This window comes from Dendrobates tinctorius, unplaced genomic scaffold (genome assembly GCF_039654945.1).
Source record: "Dendrobates tinctorius isolate UK_male_01 unplaced genomic scaffold, ASM3965494v1 ptg000098l, whole genome shotgun sequence".
In the NCBI taxonomy this organism is placed as follows: Eukaryota; Metazoa; Chordata; class Amphibia; order Anura; family Dendrobatidae; genus Dendrobates; species Dendrobates tinctorius.
This window is the reverse complement of record NW_027361766.1, coordinates 22,917,176-22,938,901: the sequence shown is the minus strand read 5'-3', so window position 1 is coordinate 22,938,901 and position 21,726 is coordinate 22,917,176. Positions and strand designations below refer to the sequence as shown.

General features: G+C 46.5%; 1 protein-coding gene across 5 annotated transcripts in view; it reads left to right on the top strand.

Moving 5' to 3' along the window:
* The window catches only part of ELK4 (ETS transcription factor ELK4), a 55,976-nt gene that overhangs the window by 12,485 nt on the left and 21,765 nt on the right, over positions 1-21,726 (top strand). For 3 of the 5 annotated variants that reach the window (XM_073587219.1, XM_073587220.1, XM_073587222.1), the window contains exon 3: positions 2,426-3,244. In XM_073587219.1, coding sequence (XP_073443320.1) covers positions 2,426-3,244 — 819 coding nt within the window. Of the gene's footprint in view, positions 1-2,425; positions 3,245-4,712; positions 6,223-12,928; positions 13,865-21,726 lie in introns of those variants that run through there. The other 2 variants (XM_073587223.1, XM_073587224.1) reach the window with 2 other exon arrangements.

Here is a 21,726-nt window from a genome sequence, read left to right as displayed (position 1 = left end):
CGTCGTGGGACATTATGGATTACTATCTTCTTGGCGGACAGGTGAGGGATATTGTGGATTATTATTTTATTTTTGTTGCAGGAGATGTTGGCTTCAGTGCATTAGGCATTTGGTGAGTATGGTTTCATTTAGATTCAATAAAGGACTGTCATTTCAAATAAAGGACTTTGTATGTGTGTTTTTATAATATCACTATGGGGTTAGTAATGGCGCCTCTCCATTAATAACCTGTGGGCTTGATGTGATCTGACAATACAAAGTTGACATCAAATCACACACACACCATTAACCCACTTGCCACAGCTACAGGGCAAGTGGGATGAGCGAATCTAGACACCAGACTTTTTTGGGGCATCTGAGAGCTGATGTTTTTAGTATGGGAGGGGGTCAATATCCATGGCCCCTTCCTAGGCTATTAATATCAGCCCGCAGCTGTCTGCCTCGCTTTTGCTGGTTAGATTGTTTTTTTTAGGAGGACCCTATGTACATTTTTTTCTGGGGTCCCCCTTTAAACTAGCCAGTAAAGACTAAGCAAACAGCTGTGAGCTGATATTAATAACCTGGGAACCTATATGGCTATTGGCTCCTTCCCAGAATCTTAACATCAGCCGCTGGCTTTCCCGCTGCTCATTTGAAATTTATGCGGGAGCCCACGCAATTTTTTTTTCATTTTTTTTTTTAAATAAATTAACAGTTGCTGTTTAGGTTCATTCTGTTAAACGTACGCTGGTAACAATGTGTTTGTTTTTAATTACTGACTTAGTAATGAGGGTGTCTGGCTGACACCTTTTCATTACTAAACCTCGGGTTTTGTGTCAATAACAGCTGCTGACACCAAGCCCTATAATCCCTCTACCCTGATGTCACTCTGCATCAAAGTGAAAAAGATGGTGTTGAACCAAGAAATTACAGAACGAAATTACCAAGAGATGCAGAAACCTTGCAGAAATTTCTGCAAGCGAATGCTCAACGTGCGCACATACCCTTAGGGTCATCTCGATATGCTCTGGCAGAGGTCCAACCGCCTCTAGGGTGATCTTTTTTCACTGGATTAGATCAGACATTAGCAAGGCTTATACAGCAGGTGTCATTGCTACCCCTCCAGGGTTACTGGTGCATTTCGTGTGGACTACAAGCGCTGTCCAGGCAGTTCTTCAACAGGTATCGACATTGCAGCTCTGTAAAGCTGCCACTCACTTATCAATGCATAGCCTTTCCAAATTTTACAGTTCCACACAAGTGATGAGCGATAATAGAGCATCTTCATCATCCTCGAATACTATGTTTGAGTCACCGTGGCTGCATGTGTCGTGGCTGATTGACAGCCGCAACACATGCAGGGAGTTACTATGTCCTCCAAGACTATGAGAACGAGATTTTGGGGTGAGTAAAAAAAAATTCTAAAATTCAGTGAAGACAGATTGTTACATTACAGAGATGGGCGATGACAGTTGGTGCTCATAAGGTTCTATATAGATGGCAGTAGGGCTGAGCTCTGCCTCTAGCTCCTCCATCCTCTACTCATCGTAGAATCTTATCAGTAACAACTGCCATCTCCTATCTCAGTAATGCAAAAGTCTGTCTTCACTGAATACAGATTTTAACCTGGAATTGAGAGTGAATGATCAGTCCAGGAGGAGAAAGAAGCAGATTTCTCTGATAATATATATTACAAAGTTGCTCATCTTCATGTGTATTATTAACTTCTGAAATAAAAATTACTCTTTAATCTAACCAAAAAATGGTGTAAGGAGGACAAAAGCACCACCTACTTGTTAATTAGGGCGTCAACTCACTACACTCCATATACAGAAAGTACCCTTACATACATGAGCCAAAACCTTGGGCTCGGCCATAAGTGAAAACGCTAATTTGTAAACCAAGCCTACAAAAATATACATATTGGCCAGGTAAGAAATTAGCTAACTGTGTCACAATACCCTGCAACATAGGTGAGATACATTTGACTGTTAAGTGGGAATGTGCGTTGGGATTTTGGCATGTCATGGCCACTTGTATCACGTACCTAAGGATACTTCTTAAATATATGCACTAATTTTTCTTTCCCTATGTGCAATAAAGATTTATTATTTCATAATTGGTCACTGGTTGGTATTCTTGTCATGTCCAGGCACATCTAGGAAGAATAAAGTGCCTAACATATGTAGTACGGTAGAGCAAGAGCCACTGTGATAAATTTGGCATATGTTCTCATTACGCACGTGGATGAGATTTCTGAAGTCTTCCCCACCACTCCTCTGTTATTGCAATCCACTGCCGTTGCCTATGCAAATCCTTGAGTAATACCAATAAAAAATGCATTATGTAACTTTAGTCTAAAAAAAAGCAAGAGATGTGTTGGTAATATAGTTGTCTGACTGTGTGTGTAATATTTTATGGAACTAACAACTCTTATTCTCTTCAGAATATCATCAAAAAAGTAAATGGGCAGAAGTTTGTTTACAAGTTTGTCTCGTACCCCGATATCCTCACCATGGATCCTGCGACATTGTGTAAAGCTGAAGTAGATATAGATGGCAGCCCTGCCAATCCCGTCAGCACCTGCATCATGCGTGACCAGGAGAACTGTAGCAAGGAGCGGTTATTGTATCCTCCTGCCAAATCCACTGGACGCAATGATTACATTCACTCTGGTTTGTACACATCATTCACCCTTAATTCCTTGAATTCATCTGGTGTAAAGCTCTTCAAAACAGCAAATGTGGAATATACAGCCGATAAGAAAATAACCCCCGAGGCGGCTCCATCAGTCATTAAGTTTGTGACTACACCAGCTAAAAACGCTGAGCCTGCACCCATTCTATCTACAGCTCCTCGCCTGCCTCCAGAACCCAATGAGAAGCCTGCGGAGCCTCCTCCAGGTGTGACAATTAGCACCTCTCTCGCTCCCCCAAACACTTCCATCTCGCCCATTCCAAAACATTCTCCAGCTTTGTCTCCTGATTTATCCAATCATGATATTGCCGACGATACAGATTTGGGATCCCCACAACTCGATTTTCCTAGTGACATGGAGATAGAGGATTCAGAATCCAGGCCAGAGGCTGAAGCAGATCTCGAGCCTGAACCCTATGTACTGGACAATAAGAGCACCAAGTCTAAAAAGCCCAAAGAGCTGGAGTTGACACCCACATTGGTTATCACAAGTAGCGATTCCAGCACTCTTGGTATTCTCAGCCCTTCGTTACCCACCGCATCTCTCACGCCGGCCTTTTTCTCCCAGGTAACATCGCTGGTTGTTTTCATTTACATGCCTATAGAGTTTGTTCTTTCTGCTTTGCTTCATACATAATACTTTGATTTCCAGCACGTCTGGAGAGACTGAGGTGCGGTCTTTCTCTTGGGATTCCTTAGGATTTTCATCTTTACATATATTACTGACATGGTGAACCTTCACATGTATACCGGTCAATTTCATTATCATTAATTTCCTCATTGTTATTTTTTCAATGGCACTTATTGATTTTTAGATTGCTGTCCGTATGTGTTTTTTAACCCACTGTTGACCAGATTGAATTATTTGCATACACAATGCATTGTTACACTACGAATGAATATATGAAATCCAATATTGCTGTAAAACAAGGGTGGGGAACCTTTTTTCTTCCAATGGCCTTTTAGATATTTATTACATTCTGCGGGGGGCAGAATGGTATAAACTCTATCCAGAAAGCACATTGTGGTACTGGCGGGAGGACATGATCTTTCACTGCATGCGTCTCAGCATTCAGTAGTGAACGCTGCATGCGCATGTTCACTGAGCAAAAAGAAATTAAAGCGCTGGCGGCCGTCAAACACAGCTGCTGGGCCAAGCACTGCAGTCCCTGGGATATATGGCCAGGGCAGGAGAAAAGGTTATCGAGGGCCATAAATGGGCCCATGGGCTTGAGGTTCCCCACCCCTGTTTACAGTGTAAACAGTAAAAAGATAAAAACGTAAGTACTTAGTTGCGGGTTTTTGATCAATGAGCGCAAAAGCCATCCAACCACGTCAAGGTGTACCTTTAAGCTTAATGGTTCCTAACCACTATACATCCTACCTCTTTATGTGCCAAACCAGCCACATCTGAATGGGTAGTAACATGGAGACCAGGCATAGCTCGCAATTAAAGATTATATGGCAAAGATGGATGGTTAAGGGTGTGAGGCCTGGAGGGACACCCCGATATATACTATACAAAAGAAAAAATAGGCCCTGCACGCCTTTTATTAAATTAATTAATTCCACTATTGCTATATACGTAAAACGTGAGGTACTTGGTTGAAAGGTTTTGATCAAAAACCTTAAAAGCCATCCAACCCCATCAAGGCGACCTCATATGGATGATTTGGCGCATGGAGAGGTAGACCATGTAGTGGATAAGGACCATCCATATTGAAAGGTACACCCCAATGAGGTTGGATGGTTTTTGCTCTCATTGATCAAAAAACTCTACGTACCTTATGTTTTTAATGTTTACAGCGATATTGGAATCCATTTATTTATTAGTCGCAGTGCGCTGGCACATTGAGTATGTATATGTTCGGATTTTGGCCACATTACGTATTTGTGCACCTGTACATTAATTTATTACTAAAGGTGTGGGGGACCTATTGTATGTTGAATTATTTGCATCAAAACCTGGCATTAATTACAATGCAATTTTTTACTTTATTTTTTTTATAACCTTGAACCTGTTATCATCTGTATAGCAAAAAGTGAACGCCTGGAACGACGCTCCTTTGGAACACTGACAGTACACAGCAAGGGCACGTTTATAAGATTATCTCAGCACAGGAAAAACATTTTAACACGTCTAATTGTGGAGCTTATTTAAATATTCTAAGATCTATTGCTTAAACTTTTTTTACAATATTTTTTAATTTATTTTATCTATTAAATAGATATCTTGTAATTTCCACACTGGCTCTTAAGGCTTTTTTTAGACTTCTTCCTTTTGTTTCAGTAAATAACACCTGTACATATACATTTGGTTGGATCCCATCGCTATCTTTTGTATTAATTGAAGTTCAGAATAGGCATTTTTTTCAACACTAAACATTATCAGCATGCACAAGACGACACAAATCTAGCATGCCAAAACCACAGCAAAAAAAACAAGGAAAACCTGCTTTTTTCTGCAGATTGTTTCTTGCTAAAAAAAGAGATCCGGTCTTGCTGCAGAAAAAAAAATGCTTAGTGTGACCTTACCCTAAAGGTACTGTCACACTTAGCGATGTACCAGCGATCCCGACCAGCGATATGACGCGGTCAGGATCGCTGGTACATCACTAAGTGGTCGCTAGTGAGCTGTCACACAGGCAGATCTCACCAGCGACATCGCAGGGGTCGGGGGTCGCTACTTACCTGTCAGACGAGGCGATCCTGACGTCCTCCCGCCCGAACCCACGCTCGTCGCGCCGCAGGAAGCTGACGACGAGAAGCGGTCCTGAACGTTCTCGCGCGATCAGCGATAATCAGCGGGGGAGCCGGTCGTAGTTAAGTATCAGACACAGCGATATCGCTAGCAATATTGCTATAACGTCACAAGTTATAGCGATATTGCTAGCGATATCGCTTAGTGTGACCTTACCCTAAGTGTCTAATGAGCCTTTGCAAGTGTCACTGTGAAGGGAAGGGTAGCAGGGTGAGCACTGACGTGGCCTATTGTGATTGGTGGATTTTTTTTGTTATCTGCTGTGTGTAGAGGTGTTACCAATCATTGTACTGCTGCCTCTGATAATATGTAGCCTTGCTATGAACTCTTCATGATGGGTCAGGAAGTAAAGCCCCCATAGCCATTAGACAGCTGAATGATGCTTCATCGGATCATTCAGCCAATAGCAGTCTCAGGCCACTCTCCCATACACAGGAGCACTCGTTCAGCCGAGTGTTCTGTTTTCTCCTTGTCAGCCGGCAGCTTACCTCAGACTTGTAAGGCTACTTTTACACAAGCCGGGTGTTTTTACGGGTCTCCCGCAAAAACGGGCCGCAAGAAACATTCTCGGATCGCCGTTTTTCACTGTTATAACAAATAGCAGGTAAAAAACAACGGTGATCCGCAAATATGGTGTACCGCAAAAACAGGCAAGCGTTGTTTTTGCGGTTACCATTGAAATGCATTGCTGCCTGTCCGTAAGCCGTGAAAAATATTGAGCAAGCTCGATATATTTTCACGGCCGCAAATACGGCCATACAGAGCACGGCCCTCCTACTAATTTTTGCGGGCTGATTTTGCGGCCCCATAGAAATCTATTGGGGCCGCAAAAACGGCCAGCAAAAACACGGTCAGTGTAAAACCAGCCTTAATCACCGTTCCTTTTTCATCAGTTGGCTGGTACCCCCATACACATAAAATTTTCAGTCAAAACCATTGATTATTTGCAAATGCAGCCAACATTAGTCCTATGTGTATAGGGGCCTGTAGTCTCTACGTCCTAGTGACAATTAGGAAAACCGCAAGATTACTAATTTTATTTTTTAAATACATATCCTGACATGGAGAAAAACATTGTTTATTTTCTTTTAAATAGATGTAGCACAACTTGATCTAAATAGGTAGATGTCTGGAATGGCTTAATACATGGGGCGTTCTGGGATATTATGCTTGTATTGGTTGGGGGGTAAATACTAACAGTCAGGTGCTCTGACCCAAGAGGTTGGTAAGCTCCTATTATGGAACCAGATGTAGTATATATCCCTTAGGGTATGTGCACACGTTGCGGATTCTGCTGCGGATCCGCAGCGGATTTGGCCCTTAGGATCCGCAGCAGTTTCTGCTGCGTTGTACAGTACCTTTATGTTCAATGGAAAATGAAAACCGCTGTGCACATGCTGCAGATTTTTCTGCTGTTTTAAATCCGCAGCATGTCACTTCTTTGTGCGGAGTCCGCAGCAGTTTTACACCTGCTCCACTGTGCAGGTGTCAAACTGCAGGGGAAGACCGCAGGCTAATCCGCAGATAAACCGCAGGTCTTTTGACTTGTGGATTTTGCAAAATCTGCGAGGAAAATTCCGCAGCAGAATCCACAACGTTTGCACTTGCCCTCAGATGCCGAGTATAATTGCATTACTGGAGTTAGTATATGTTGTACTGTGTTGCAGTGTCTGTTTCTTGGCTGGCATGTATTGGATTGCTGACACTATCTAGGTGCCAGATAGAAAAGGCAGCTGGGTATGAATACCTGAGCGATCCTCCTCTGCAAATCCACATTCCCTGATATTACCTCTCTTCTTGCAGGTTCAGTCTTGCCTTGTAATAGATGAGCAGAGCTGGTTGTGCTAGATGAATGTCTCTTTTGTTAACCCTTTTGTAGTAGTCTGATCATACTGCTGCCAGTTTGCTAAGTTTCTAGAAGCCACACTCCCCATGCTGTTATCACTTGCTGGGTGTATAATTGTAGGTGTGATGTCACTAAACACTGTCTTACAATGGGGGGGAGGATTATTCACGACATGAGTTATCTTGTTCTATGGGCTAGCTGAACTGTTAGTGTAATAACCCCAGTAATTGTGAAGTCGTTCTGAATCCCTGAATTACAGTTTGTAATATTTGCAGAATATTCGCTCATTGTTATTGGCTTCATGTCTATTTAATTTCCTGGCAAACGGTTGGATAGTGTTTTGTTTTTTCTCCCCAGAAAAACTCCTGTTATTTTTTTGTGTCTTCTGGTAATTCATCCCCCTTGTACATTTAGGTGCTAGAGGTTTTCACCTGGTGCCAAATGTTGCGTCCTGCCATTTTTAGAGCCCCATTGGAAATGAATGGAGAGAGATGCACGCGAGAACACCTCTTCCTTTCTCACAGCATGTGGCGGGACTCTCGTTTTTAAGATGGGTGATCGGGCATGCATTTGACAATTATGGCATATCCTGTGGACTTGCTAGAAGGGACAACCTATTTAGGTGACGGATCTGTTCTGTTGTCTATGGAGGGGGACCTGAGAGTAGCAAACACTAGAAATGAGGGCAGGTATGCAACAAACTAAAAATACGCATGACAATTCTATTAAAAAAAAAAAAAAGACAAGACAACAGTAATATGAAAATCATTGTTTGAATACAGTGATGAAAAAAAACGTAAAAACTATATAAATATGATATGGCTGTAATCTTAGTACTCCACAGAGCAATTATTCTTATTACTTTTAGAATATTAAGGGGGACCTTAACCTATAAAGAGGTATTCCAGAACTGAAAATTAGCCCCCTATCTATTGGATGAGGGATAATTTATATAATTGCTTCCTCAGTGTTCCTGGGAACTCAGATCTTCAGAGCCCTGTCTAGATTGCAGAGAGGGTGTAAATGCTTAAAGTGCACCTGTCACCTCGTTTATCAGACATAAGATGCAGCCACTGCCTTTCGGGGCTTTTCTACAGCATTCTGTAATTTCCCACGCTCCTGAGTTCACCTCATGTCAGCCGGAGACTCCACGCAGCCTCACTGACTACCGCTGACATCACAGACTTTGTGGATTCCCCGGCTGACCTGAGGTGAACTCAGGAGCGTGGGAAAAAGTTCCGAAACTTTCCCACGCTTATGAGTTCATCTCCTGTCAGCCAGGGAGGCTGCAAAAAGAGATTAATTCATTCGGCAGTGGTTTACAGGTATGGATATTGGTTTTTTATATTTTGTTTTTTTACAGGTGAACACAGGCTTATGATGGATTGGCTGAATAACAAATTTGGTCAAAAACTTGGTGTATTTAGTTAAAATATGTTGTAATTAATGTGTGTATTTTTTAACCCTTTACTACTATAGGATTAATAATGGAGAGGTGTCTTATTGTCACCTCTCCATTATTAACCCGGCTTAATGTCACCTTCCAATAGCAAGGTGACATTCACCCATATGCCACCGCTATAGGGCTATGGGAATAGAGAGGCTAAGTGCTAGAAAAGGCGCGTCTTATAGATGCGCCATTTCTGTTGTGGCTGGGGGCAGATGTTTTTAGCCAGGGGGGAGCCAATAACCATGGTCCCTCTCTAGGCTATTAATATCTGCCCTCAGTCACTGGCTTTCCCTCTCTGATGCATAAAATTGTGCGGGAGACCACACAATTTTTTTTCCGTGAGTATAGCCTTTAATTTAACCCCTAGAATTCCAATCGGGGTATATTTACCTTCCGGCGTCCCGAGCTGCATTCCCGGGCCACAGCGTTCCCAGTAATGCCTTGCGGCAAGTTCCTGTGATGACGTAGTCTCGCGTGACTCTAGCGGTCTCGCGAGATCGCTATAGTAACGCGAGACCAACGTCATCACAGGTCTCGCAAGGCATTACTGGGAACGCTGAGGCCCGGGATGGCAGCGCGGGACATCGGAAGGTAAATATACCCCGATTTTTTTATTTTTTTTATCTTTTTTAACATTCTATCTTTTACTATTGAAGCCGCATAGGCGGCCTCAATAGTAAAAACCTGGTCATACTTGTCAAACACTATGTTTGACAAGTGTGACCAACTTGTCAATCACTTTCCAAGCGATGCTTCAAATCGCTTGGAAAGTGCTTGAGAAAATCGCGGAAAAATCGCAAACAGAATCGCCGTGAAATCGCACGGAAAAAAACCGCGTGATTTCTGGGAAGGAGTCCAGTTTTCACTGTGCGTTTTAAAACGCTACGTGGGCACATAGCCTAAAAAAGTAAAAAATTCTTGAAGTGCGGTTAATCTGTTAATTCTGTCTCCCAGAAATCTCGATATGACTCTGTTCACATTTATCCTGTGCTCTTCACTGAGCATGTCCATCGAGGTTTATATCTAAATCTCCGAAACGTGATTCAAACAAAGCCCAAGGGATCACTTATCATAAGGAAGCAAATGGAGTCACTTTAGGTCCATCTCTCCTCTGATCTTGTAGTGTTATCCATGGAGAGTGCGGTCAACTACAGTTTTGTGCACCACTGAAAAGACTGACTCCGCCAGAGACCAGACGGAGTTCAAAGTATCTCTACCTGACTCGTTATAATGAATGGATCCGTCAAAGTTTCCATCTGAATCACGTATTTGAGTGATTTAGACAGCTAAGCAATGTAAGTGATCAGCGTAGAGCACAGAATAAATGTGAATTGATCCAAAATGTTATGTACCCCAAAGTGCTACTAATAAAAGCTTCCACTCAGCCCCCCAAGATCAAGTCCTCCCCACTTAGGTCCATCATTTGTTAGTGAAAATATGGGATGTTTCCAAATTACTGGTAGCACAGAAAGGCTCTAGAAAAGCGCCATGACTCCCTCCAAAAGAAATCCAGTGACATGTGTTCTCCCAGATGCCCCCTCCCTTCTGAGCCCCTGAGTGTGCCTAAACTGCAGGTATTGTCCACATGCTTGGCATTACTGTAGCAGAGCCTGCTTAGCAATTTATGGGATATATGCCTCAAGAAACAGAAGCTGGCTACAATGTACTGGGCTCTACAATGGCAGATTTACAGTTTTTACTCTGCAACATCCAATGCATGCTTGTTTCTGGAAAACACCCATGGAGTCAAAATCGTCACTACACCTGCAGATAAATTCCCAGAGGGGTGTACTTTCTAAAATGGGGTAACTTGAAGGGGCTTTCTCCTGTTCTAGCAGTTTTGAACTCTGCAAATGCAGTCCATAAACTATTCTAGAAAGATCTGCACTCCCGAGCCTTGCGTGTCCCCCCATATGGGGTTTTACCACTTTCAGCAGAAATTGTGTAACAAATTAGTGGGCAATTTGTACCTAATTTCCCCCATGAAAATGTAGAATCTTGGGTCAATCAGCATTTTAGCGGTAACAATTGTAATTTTTTTTCCATCACCACTTTATGGGATAAAATTCCATGAAACACCTGTGATGTCAACATGCTCACTGCAACACTAGGTTATTCATTGAGGGGTGTAGTGTGTGTTTTTGGGGGGTGGGAGTTACTGTTCTGGCACCTCAGGGGCTTTTCCAATGTAATGAAGCAGCTTAAAACCATTCCAGCAAAATCTGGACCCCAATATGGCGCTGTTGCCCCTTTGATCTTTGCACTGTGCTGAAAAGTAATTTCTGTCAACATATGGGATTTCGATGTGCTCGGGGAGCATTGCTCAACAAATAGTGTGGTTCATTTTCGCTTGTTATCATTGTGGTAATGAGAAATTCTGTCTACAACATTTACATGGAAAAAAACATGCTTAATTTTCACAGCTCAAGGTCATAAAATTCTGTGAAACACATTGCAGATTCAAAATACTCACTACAACCCCAGATAAAGTTCTCTAGCGGTGTAGTTTCCAAAATGGGGTCACTTGTGTGGGTTGTCTGCTTTTTTGGTACCTGAGGGGGGTCTCTAAATGGGACCTTAATCTACGTTCTTTAAAAAATTGTGCTCCAGAAGTCAAATGCTGCTTCTTCCCGTCTCAGCACCGACATGTGCCCAAACAGTAGCTTACTCAGGAGAAAATGGACCCCATAATCTATTGTGCACTCTCGCTTGTTACTCTAGCTAAAATTAGAAACTTGGGGCTAAAGCTAAATTTTAGTTAAAAATGTAATTTTTCATTTTTTCTTCCTTTTTATTCAGTTTTATGAATTACCTGAAGGGTTAGCAAGCAAACTTACTGAATTTGGTTTTGAATACTTTGAAAGGCACCGTTATTAAACTAGAGCCTTGTTTGCAGGTTTTCTGACATACAGGCCTCTCAAAGTCACTTCACAAGTGAAGTGGTCCATAGGCATGTGATGGTATGTGTGGTATGACTATCTGAGTTAAAAACATAAGGCTAAGTTCACACTCGGTGTTTCTGCTGCATTTTTTAATGTTTTTTATGCTAATTTTCAGCTATTTTAGCAGTACCAGCAAAGCCTGTGAGATTTCAGAAATCTCATGCACACACATTGTTTTTTGTCATCAGTATTTTGTGCTTTATATGTTTTTTGAACATAGAGCATGTCACTTCTTTCAGCTTTTTTTCAGCATTTTTCACCCATTGAAAACACTGAAAAAATGCACCATAAACGCAGGTATCATGTTTTGCTGTGTTTTTTGTGCCAAACCTGATTCTATGGAACAAGGCTAGTTTCACACTAGCGTTTTTTTGCGCTGCGTTAGGAGCGCACATGAAACGCATGTGAAAAGCGCATACAAACGCTTGTAAACGCTGCGGTTTTTTGTAGCATTATTGTGCGCATAACGACCAAAAATCGCAGCGTTTTTATGCGTTTGCATTTTTTATGTGCAATAAACTAGAGAAAAAATCCTTGGAAAATTCTTGCAACACACTCAAGCAATGGGAAAGCAGTGGGCGTGCCTTATGGAAATTCTTTATATAGACCCTTTTTACAGCTGAATTCTTCACATTTGCTTGCATTTGACTTGAGAAACATGGATCTGCGCTGGAAGAGCTTTTACTTTGACTTGGATCTGGACATGAGGACGGCTCAGGCTTATGCAGTTGCTTGCCATGAACAGAGGAAGAGAGAGAGAGAGACGGCAGCGAAGACGGCAGCAGCAGCGTATGTGGATACATGCCATTATTGAACGCCGGGAGAGCCGTGGAGCGTACCACACCCTCTACAGCGAGCTCCAGGCAAACCCGCAGAAATTTACGGATTATACCCGGATGACCCAAGAAACCTTTAACTATTTGCTTGGTCGGGTAAAAGAAGTCATCCGGAGACAGGACTCGCAGCTCCGGCGTGCGATTACTCCTGAGGAACGGCTCCTGGTCACATTAAGGTACGTAGTTTTCTTAAACCAATGGCTGCTGATTTTTCTTGGTTGTGACATGTACTCTTCCAAATCTTGCAGAATTACAGTTCTGCCATGTCGTTAACTAATAAAAGCTATGGTAATTTTTTCATGGCATGTATTGAACCAAAGGCTGCAGAATTTTTTATTTTTTGGGGTTTTTAATTAAACGTGTGTAAAAAAATTTACATATACACAAATATTAATTATTGTTTTCTTTGTGTTACAGATTCCTGGCTACTGGAGAGACCCTCTCATCACTGCACTTCCAGTACCGGATTGGAATCTCCATGTTGTCTGGAATTGTAGCGGACACCTGCTGGGCTCTCTGGAACGTTCTTTGTCCCGCATTCATGCCCATGCCCACTGCAGCAAAGTGGTTGGAAATCGCTGAAAGGTTCTGGACTGTCTGCAATTTCCCTAACTGTTTGGGAGTGGTGGATGGGAAACACATCCGGATTATCAAGCCCAAAAGAACTGGCTCTGAGTTCTATAACTACAAAAAGTACTTTTCTACTGTACTGATGACCATTGCGGATGCAGACTGTAAGTTTATTGCAGTGGACATTGGTGCATTTGGCCGTGGGAATGACTCCCAGGCTTTTAAGACATCGGACATGGGCAGGAGGTTGTATTGCAACAACTTCGATTTCCCCATGCCACGGCCTCTTCCCAACACCGAAGGTCCGCCACAGTCATTTGTAATGGTTGGTGATGAAGCATTCCAGATGTGCCAAAACCTCCTCAAACCCTACTCCAGCCGGGACTTGGACCTACAAAAAAGAATTTTTAATTACAGGCTGACCAGGGCCAGGAGAACAGTAGAGTGTGCTTTTGGTATACTTGTATCGAGATGGCGCATTCTTGGCACAGCTATTAATCTTAAACTGGAAACAGTGGATGAGGTGGTCAAGGCCTGTGTTGATCTACATAATTTTGTAATTTCTCGTGAGGACCTGAACTTTGATCTTGATGATGTTGCTCCTAATCCTTTGCCAGAATTTACACAGCACCCTCTCAGGTCATTCGATGAAGTTGGCCAAATGAGGGACCAATTTGCGGCCTACTTCAACTCAGATGTAGGACGGGTGGAATGGCAAGAGCAAATGTTGTAAAAAAAATGTATTGCTTGTTGTTGGTATGTTAATAAAAAAAACTGTTTTGATACCTGTACTGAGTGCATTCTCAGTTTTTACACTCCCAATACCATTAGCAAGTAGCCAGGTGTATCAGTGAATTTATGATGCTGTGTTTTGTGCATCATGAATTCACTAATACTCCTGAGTAGGTAACTCTCTACATTTGTGTAATATTGCACAGACTGGATACAGCAAGGTTCCCCAATTTCAGTCCTTAAGGTCCACCAACAGATCAAGTTGTAATGAAATAAAAAGGATTCCATACAACATAATCTGTTGGTGGCCCATGAGGACTGGAGTTGGGGAACCGTGCAATATTACAAGAATGTAGAGATTGCTGTGGAAAAGACAAGTCATGTAGATTTGTTGCATTGACAACACATATCTCCAAGACTGACACAAGAAACATGTCAGTAATGGAGATATCTGGTGGCAAAAACGCTAAGTGTACGGCACAGTGTGTGTACGGCGCAGTGTGTGTAGTTGGCGATAGACACAGTAACCAATCCAGATTTTGTGAAAGCACAAGTGCACATTTATTTTGTAACAAACAAACAAAAAAATATTTTATTAGGAATGACCTTTGGGGGATGTTTGGGATACTTTGGGTGTGTGGAGAGACGAGGAACGACTGGAGATTGAGGAAGGGGTCTAGGAGAAGGGGCAACGAAAGTACTGGGGGAAGGGAGCTCTGGAATGGACAAGGAGGCATGTTGAGAGACATTAGGAGGAGAGGGTGGATGGACGAACAAAGTTTTTTTTTTTTTTTTTTTTTTCTTTGGCGCAGGAATATCCTGCCCGGACCGACTGGCAGCCTGTGAAAGCCTTACTTTTGTTGACCGCCTGGTGACGGTGGACTGTGGCGTTGCCTTGTAAAAAAAGGGAATGCGGATCCCCACTTTGCTGCTCTGTGGTGGCGGTGTCGGTGCTGCTGCAAGTGGCAGTGGCGGTGCTCCTAGAAGGGGAGAAAGTTGGGTCGGTGCTCCGAGCAGGAGGCTGCCTGTCTGGGATCTCAGGCAAAGTTCTTTGGGGACTCCGAGGAGAATTGGTGGCGGTTATCTTTCGATAAGGAGTGGTGGTGGTGCTCCTTTGATGAGGAGTGGTGGTGGTGCTCCTTTGATGAGGAGTGGTGGTGGTGCTCCTTTGATGAGGAGTGGTGGTGGTGCTCCTTTGATGAGGAGTGGTGGCGGTGCTCCTTTGATGCGGAGTGCTGGCGGTGCTCTGTTGCTTAGGAGTGCTGGCGGTGCTCTGTTGCTTAGGAGTGCTGGCGGTGCTCTGTTGCTTAGGAGTGCTGGCGGTGCTCTGTTGCTGAGGAGTGCTGGCGGTGCTCTGTTGCTGAGGAGTGCTGGCGGTGCTCTGTTGCTGAGGAGTGCTGGCGGTGCTCTGTTGCTGAGGAGTGCTGGCGGTGCTCTGTTGCTGAGGAGTGCTGGCGGTGCTCTGTTGCTGAGGAGTGCTGGCGGTGCTCTGTTGCTGAGGAGTGCTGGCGGTGCTCTGTTGCTGAGGAGTGCTGGCGGTGCTCTGTTGCTGAGGAGTGCTGGCGGTGCTCCTTTGGTGTTGACTGGTGGTGTCAGTGGCCCAAGCAGGTTCTGTGGTGGTTTGGCTCCAAGCTGGTGGTGCTTTGGCGGTGGTGGTGCTCCATACAGGAGCAGCGCTTGGCATAGTGGTGGTGGCGGAGGAGTGTCCAGCAGCACTCAGACTTGGGGTGGTGTAGTGGTGTCCGGCTTCGCTGGGAATGCAGGTGGCCGTGCAATGGTATGCAGCAGAAGTCGGTAGTGTGGTAAAGCGAGTCAGCGGTGGAACTGTTGGAAATGACACCGCTGAACATACCGATTCTGCTGCATAGCCTGCAAGTAAGCAGTGTTGCAGACCTGTAACACACTCAGCTGTTGCTCAGGACTAAGGTGTTCCGCCATGCCCTGTTCAATTTTACTGAAAAAATGTTGCGCCGGTCTGTTGAGGTCGGCATACAGACGGTCAAGGCGCTGGTCGACAGAGTGGAAGCGGTGTTCCATGTGGTTAAAACCACATTCCATCAGGGAAAAAACGCTTTCCATTCTGGCGGCTAGCGTCTTGAGGCTGCCCTTAAAGGCCTCGCTCAAGAGCATGAACTCGGGCATGACAGGCCTGTCCGAGGCCCTCTGCCGCTGGCGGGTAGTGCCCGCATAACCAGTGACAGAGACCTGGGACAGGGGAACACCTGATGGACCAGCTTCCTGGTCACCAGCTGTCTGTGTTGCTGACCTGCAAGATGCTTCCTGGCTGTCGGACGGCTGGGACGGGTCCGAGGTCGATCGATGAAGAACCGCTCCCGGGACAGGTTGCAGGGTGCTGCTCCAAGTGCTGTGGAAAGAAAGGGAAAACATTAGTATCATGTATTTACAAGAAGCATCACCTGTTGAATTAAAAAGCACATAGTAATAACAAAACAAAAAAAAAAAAAATACGCTCTGCTGGCAAGGACCGGTCTCGGGAAAGCCAACTCTCGATAGTAGCGGTACTTTCGTCTGCGCCTTGCCGCTGAACCACTCCGAACCTGTCCCTCTGCACGAACATCAGTGTTGAAGCGGTCCTTCATCGAGCGCCAACGTGTGCGTATTTTGTTCACTGTTGGGAAAAAAGAAATAAAAAAAATTATAAAATGCACTTAAGGCAACTTAATTATCAGCACACACAACAGATTGAACTTTTTACTACAATATATCTTGCCAAAAAAACACTAGCACCATAAGGACCATCAATCAATGCGGCAGTTGAAGACCAAAATCAATCACAGTGTGCCACATGGCATTGGTGTTTTTAAGGCAAGAATATATCTTGCCAAAAAAACATCAGGACCATAAATCAATGCAGCAGTTGAAGACCAAAATCAATCACAGTGTGCCACATGGTATTGGTGTTTTCAATGCAAGAATATATCTTGCCAAAAAAACACCAGCACCATCAATCAATGCGGCAGTTGAAGACCAAAATCAATCACAGTGTGCCACATGGCATTGGTGTTTTTAAGGCAAGAATATATCTTGCCAAAAAAACACCAGCACCATCAGGATAAAAAATCAATGCAGTATCACAGAGCATCTTTATACTTACTAAACGCCCTTTTGGAAGCTGCAGAGGCGCTGTCCCAGCCATCCATCATCGCTGCGGCCACCTTATTCCAGAGTTGCCGGGTCACCACTGTGTCTTTGTACTGCTGGTCACGGCTGTCCCACAACGGGATACGCTCAACGAGGCGGATCAGGTGCTCGTTGTCGATGTAGACTTCTTCGTCATCCCGTTGTGGAACCTAGAAAAAAAAAATATATTAGATTGTTTGTAATTTTGGAGAATGAAAAAGATAGAAAAAGAAACAGAGAAGAAGCAAGATAAAACATGAAAATAAAGACAAAAAAAAGGCACATTATATACTCACATTGCGTCTCCTCGCCACGACTTGACTACGCTGCTCCCGCTCAGAATCCTCCCGCTCAGACCGCTCCCGCACTCCATCTTCACTGCCCGTGTCCGATGTCTGTAAAGAAATAAAAAATTAAAACACATTTCTAGAGGCAGCTATACTTACCCAAGGGCAGCAAGATTGTCACCTCACGATCAGCTTGGGCCAGTTCTTGCCGAGATGGTGAATAGACCGATCCAGAAGAAGACATGCTGAAATGAAAACAAAATAAACATTAGTACATTATAAAATTGTACAGGACACACAGACATTATGTTGAAGAATACTCACATTTTGGCTTCTGAAGCTTGAATCCACACTTGGAAGGCTCTTCTGGGCTTTTGTCTGTTCTCTCTGCAAGGCTGTCTGTAGAGTAATTGTCCCTGAAGACACCTTCTTTTATCTACACTCCTCCCAAACAATGTTGCTTGTTTAGGGGGAGTTTTAGACAAGTGTCTAGTCATTGTTTACTCAAAGCGCGTGCGCGCACAAGGCGCTGACGTGCGCGGTGCCAAGTGCTCGTCAGCGATCACATAGACTGTAATGCTTTCTCCTTCGTCTCATTGGGGGACACAGAGACTGTGGGGTGTGTGCTTCTGCCGTCTGGAGGCTGACACTAAGTATACAAAAAAAGAGTTAGCTCCTCCTCCGCCGCATACACCCTCGCCCCCAGACCGGGCGTAACTCAGTTTTTGCTTAGTGTCTGATGGAGGCACACGCAGTCTGGAGCTCCAGACTAGGTTTTTTTTTTTTTTTTTTTTTTTTTTTCCCTTTCTTTGAAGATAAGACAGGGGCGACGGATCCTATAGAGAGGGTCCGATCTCCCCAAATCACCAACGGGCGACCACGTGTGAGTAGTCCTCCACGTGTTTTCTCTCCCGCACCGAGGGACACATCTGGGACTTTTCCCCAGACAACCATTTTTCTTTTTTATTTTGTAAAGAGGGGCAACGCATCCTGATGAGAGGATTCGATTTCCCCATGAGCTACAACGGGCGAGCACGTGTGAGCGATGGGCGATCCCCAACGGACTCCACGTTTTGTTCCTCTCCTGCAACGCGGGATTTCAGGTTGGCCCCTTCCACCCCTAGGTAGTGACACCAGGGGTGCAGTTGGAGGCGCAGGTGAGCCAGGGGATCGAAGCATCCACCCCCAGTAGCCTCCCCCTCCCCGCCCAGGGATGGGGTTGAGAGCACCCCAAGAGAGCCCCCCGGCGGCAGGCTCACCTTTGTTTGTAGGGTCACCCCCCGGAACGGGACCCTCCAGAAGGCGCCGCGGGGCTGTCTGTTCCCCCGCCCGACGGGGTTACTTCTTCTCACGGGGCCCGACTCTCTCCCCGGTGGAACCCGGTGCGAGTAGTGCCACATGCGGCAGCAGACGCTCTGCGGCCAGAAGTCCCGCCGGCGGCCGCGGTCCCCGCGGTATGGGGAGATCCGCAAGGCCGCGCGAGGCCTGCCCGCCCCTTCCGGTGGTAGCCGGAAGCCCCGCCCACTGACTTCCGGCAGCCCGGGGGGGCGCGGCGGGCGCGCAGTGTCCGGGGAGCGCGCGCCCTCCTCCCCCTCCTCGCAGGTCCCCGCCGGAGTACGGCTGAAGCTCCGCCGGCGGCCGCGGTCCCCGCTGTATGGGGAGGGCCGCGAGTTCCGCGCCCGCCCGCCGCTTCCGGTGGGGGCCGGAAGCCCCGCCCACTGACTTCCGGCGGCACGGGGAGCGCGGCGGGCGCGCACAGTGACCAGAGGCTCCCGCCCTCCTCCCCCTCCTCGCATTTCCTCGCCGGAGTGCGGTCGGAAACCCCGCCGCCCCTCTCCAAAGTGCACCGCAGTGCCCCCGGCGAGTAACGGCACGTGAAGGAACAGGTGTGCAAAGCAGCTCGTCCACGTCTCAGGGTTTTCGCTGCGTCCAGAGCACCCCGTGGAAGAGGGGGGACGTTACCGGTGGGTGAGTGCAACCCCGTTTCGAGTGCCGCACTGGTTGTCAAGGAAGGGGTTACCCTCCTCCTCCTACCCTACCCTGCAATATGTCTGGCAAAGGGAAAGCTCACTCTTTCCTATACGCTGTTTGCGTTTCCTGTGGGGTCAGGCTGCCTAAGGCGCAGCCGGGTAAATTTTGCGAAGCCTGTGAGTCGGAGCGAGCCCAGGAGCCCCCCATTGTTGCAGAGCCCAGGGGTCAGGACCCCCCAGAATGGGCAGTGTCTTTATCGCATTCTATGATGTCCCTTACGAAGGCAATTGAGTCCCTTCGGGGCCCGGGCAGGGTCAAGGATGGTGGTCTGCCAGCGGAAGACAGCTCGTCCACGTCTCAGGACCCTTCGTCCGTTAGGGGCCGCTCCAGCACCAGACAAGCTCATGGTAAGAGAGCTCGTTCTCCGTCGGCCGGGCCCTCTGGGGAGTCGGCGGCGATTTTTAGGGCATCTCGTTCCCTGTCGCCAAGCTCAGGAAGCGATCAGGACGAGGGCGAGGAGGAGGAAGAGGAAGCCTGGAATCCAGAAAGCCTGGGATACCAGGACTCGGTGGACAGCCTCATTGAGGCGGTCAACCAGACTTTAGAGATCGAGGATGATGTGTCCACGGCCTCAGGTCACAAGGTCTCCTTCAAGAAAACCAGGCGTCCGCATAGAAGGTTTGCCACACATCCGGAGTTCGAGGAGCTAGTCCAGAAACATAGGGAACACCCGGATAAGCGCTTTGCAATGCAAAAGGCGCTGCAAGCAAAGTATCCGTTCCCTCCTGAACTCCATAAAGGGTGGGTGGAGTCGCCAGTAGTGGACCCACCGGTGTCACGTTTAGCATCAAGATCGCTATTGTCGATACCCAGCGGTTCTTCTATTAAGGACCCAACTGATCGCCTCATAGAGGGGCTTGCCCGCTCAGTGTATGAGGCAGCAGGGTCGGCTCTGGCCCCCTCCTTTGCGGCTACCTGGGTGGCTAAGGCCATGGTTTCATGGGCAGACACTCTGCATAGGGCCCTCCAAGACAGGGATCTGCCCGCGGAAATCTTGGAGGTGACAAATCAGATATCAGGAGCGAGTGATTATCTCGTCGGCGCCGCTCTGGATGCGGGCGAGTGTTCTGCTGTGGCAGCAGCAAATGCGATCGCCGTAAGGCGAGCATTATGGCTGAGATTATGGAAAGCGGATTCTATCTCTAAAAAATCCTTGACCTCATTGCCTTTTCAAGGCAATCGATTGTTCGGTGAAAAGCTTGATAAACTTATCTCAGAAGCCACAGGGGGGAAGAGTAGTTTTCTACCGCAGCAGAAGAGTTGGCCGGCATTCAGGCAGACGCAGAGGCGTTTTCGGCCCTTTCGTAGCTCCTGGAGGTGGACTTCGGCCAGGGCATCCACCTCCGCAAATGATGGTCAGATTAGAGAAAGGCAAGTTTCTTACAGGGCCAATCCGCTGGGTAGAGGCCGGGGCCGTTTGCCCAGAGCGAGGGGGGCCAGATCACAAAAGCCTCCAGCAAAATGACTCGAGGCACTTCGTACCTACGGACGACAGAGTGGGCGGACGCCTACTAAGGTTCAGCCACGTTTGGGTCGCAGTGGCACGCGACGCTTGGGTGGCAGAACTGATATCGTCCGGGTACAAGATAGAGTTTGTCGGACTCCCGCCACGGCGTTTCTTCCGTTCCCGGCTCTCCGGAACAGAATCGCAGGCGGAAGGTCTGTTGCAGGCTATAATGACGCTACAGCGCAACGGGGTCATTGTCCCAGTGCCGAAAAGCGAAGAGACGCAAGGTTTTTACTCCAACCTGTTTTCAGTCCCCAAAAAGGACGGGACAGTAAGGCCAGTACTGGATTTAAAGATCCTGAACAAGTTTATCAGGGTCAGGCGATTCCGGATGGAATCCCTCCGTTCGGTCATTTCAGCCATGGATCCAGGGGAATTCCTGGCCTCGATCGATGTGCAGGATGCATATCTACACATCCCGATTTTTCCTCCACACCAGAGGTTCCTGCGTTTTGCGATCGGAGGGCGACATTTCCAATTTGTTGCTCTGCCCTTCGGTCTGGCCACTGCCCCCAGAGTCTTTACAAAGATAATGGCGGTGGTTATGGCCATCCTGCATGCTCGGGGCATAACGGTACTACCCTACCTGGACGACCTTTTGGTAAAGGGGCCGTCGTTTCAGGCGTGCCAAGAGAATGTCGGTATCACTCTGGATACCCTGGCCCGCCTAGGTTGGCTGATCAATCGGAACAAGTCGTCCTTGGTTCCGGCTCAGAGAATCGTATTTCTAGGCATGATTTTCGACACCTCCCAGGGGCTGGTGATCCTCCCTCAGGACAAGGCGCAAAGGATCAAACAGGGGGTACGGAACCTTCTTCAGCCAGGCTTCAGATCCATCCGGTACGGCATGAGTGTGTTGGGCAGAATGGTGGCGGCGATGGAGGCAATCCCGTTTGCCCAGTTCCATCTCCGTCCGCTTCAACATGCGCTCTTGTCAGCATGGGACC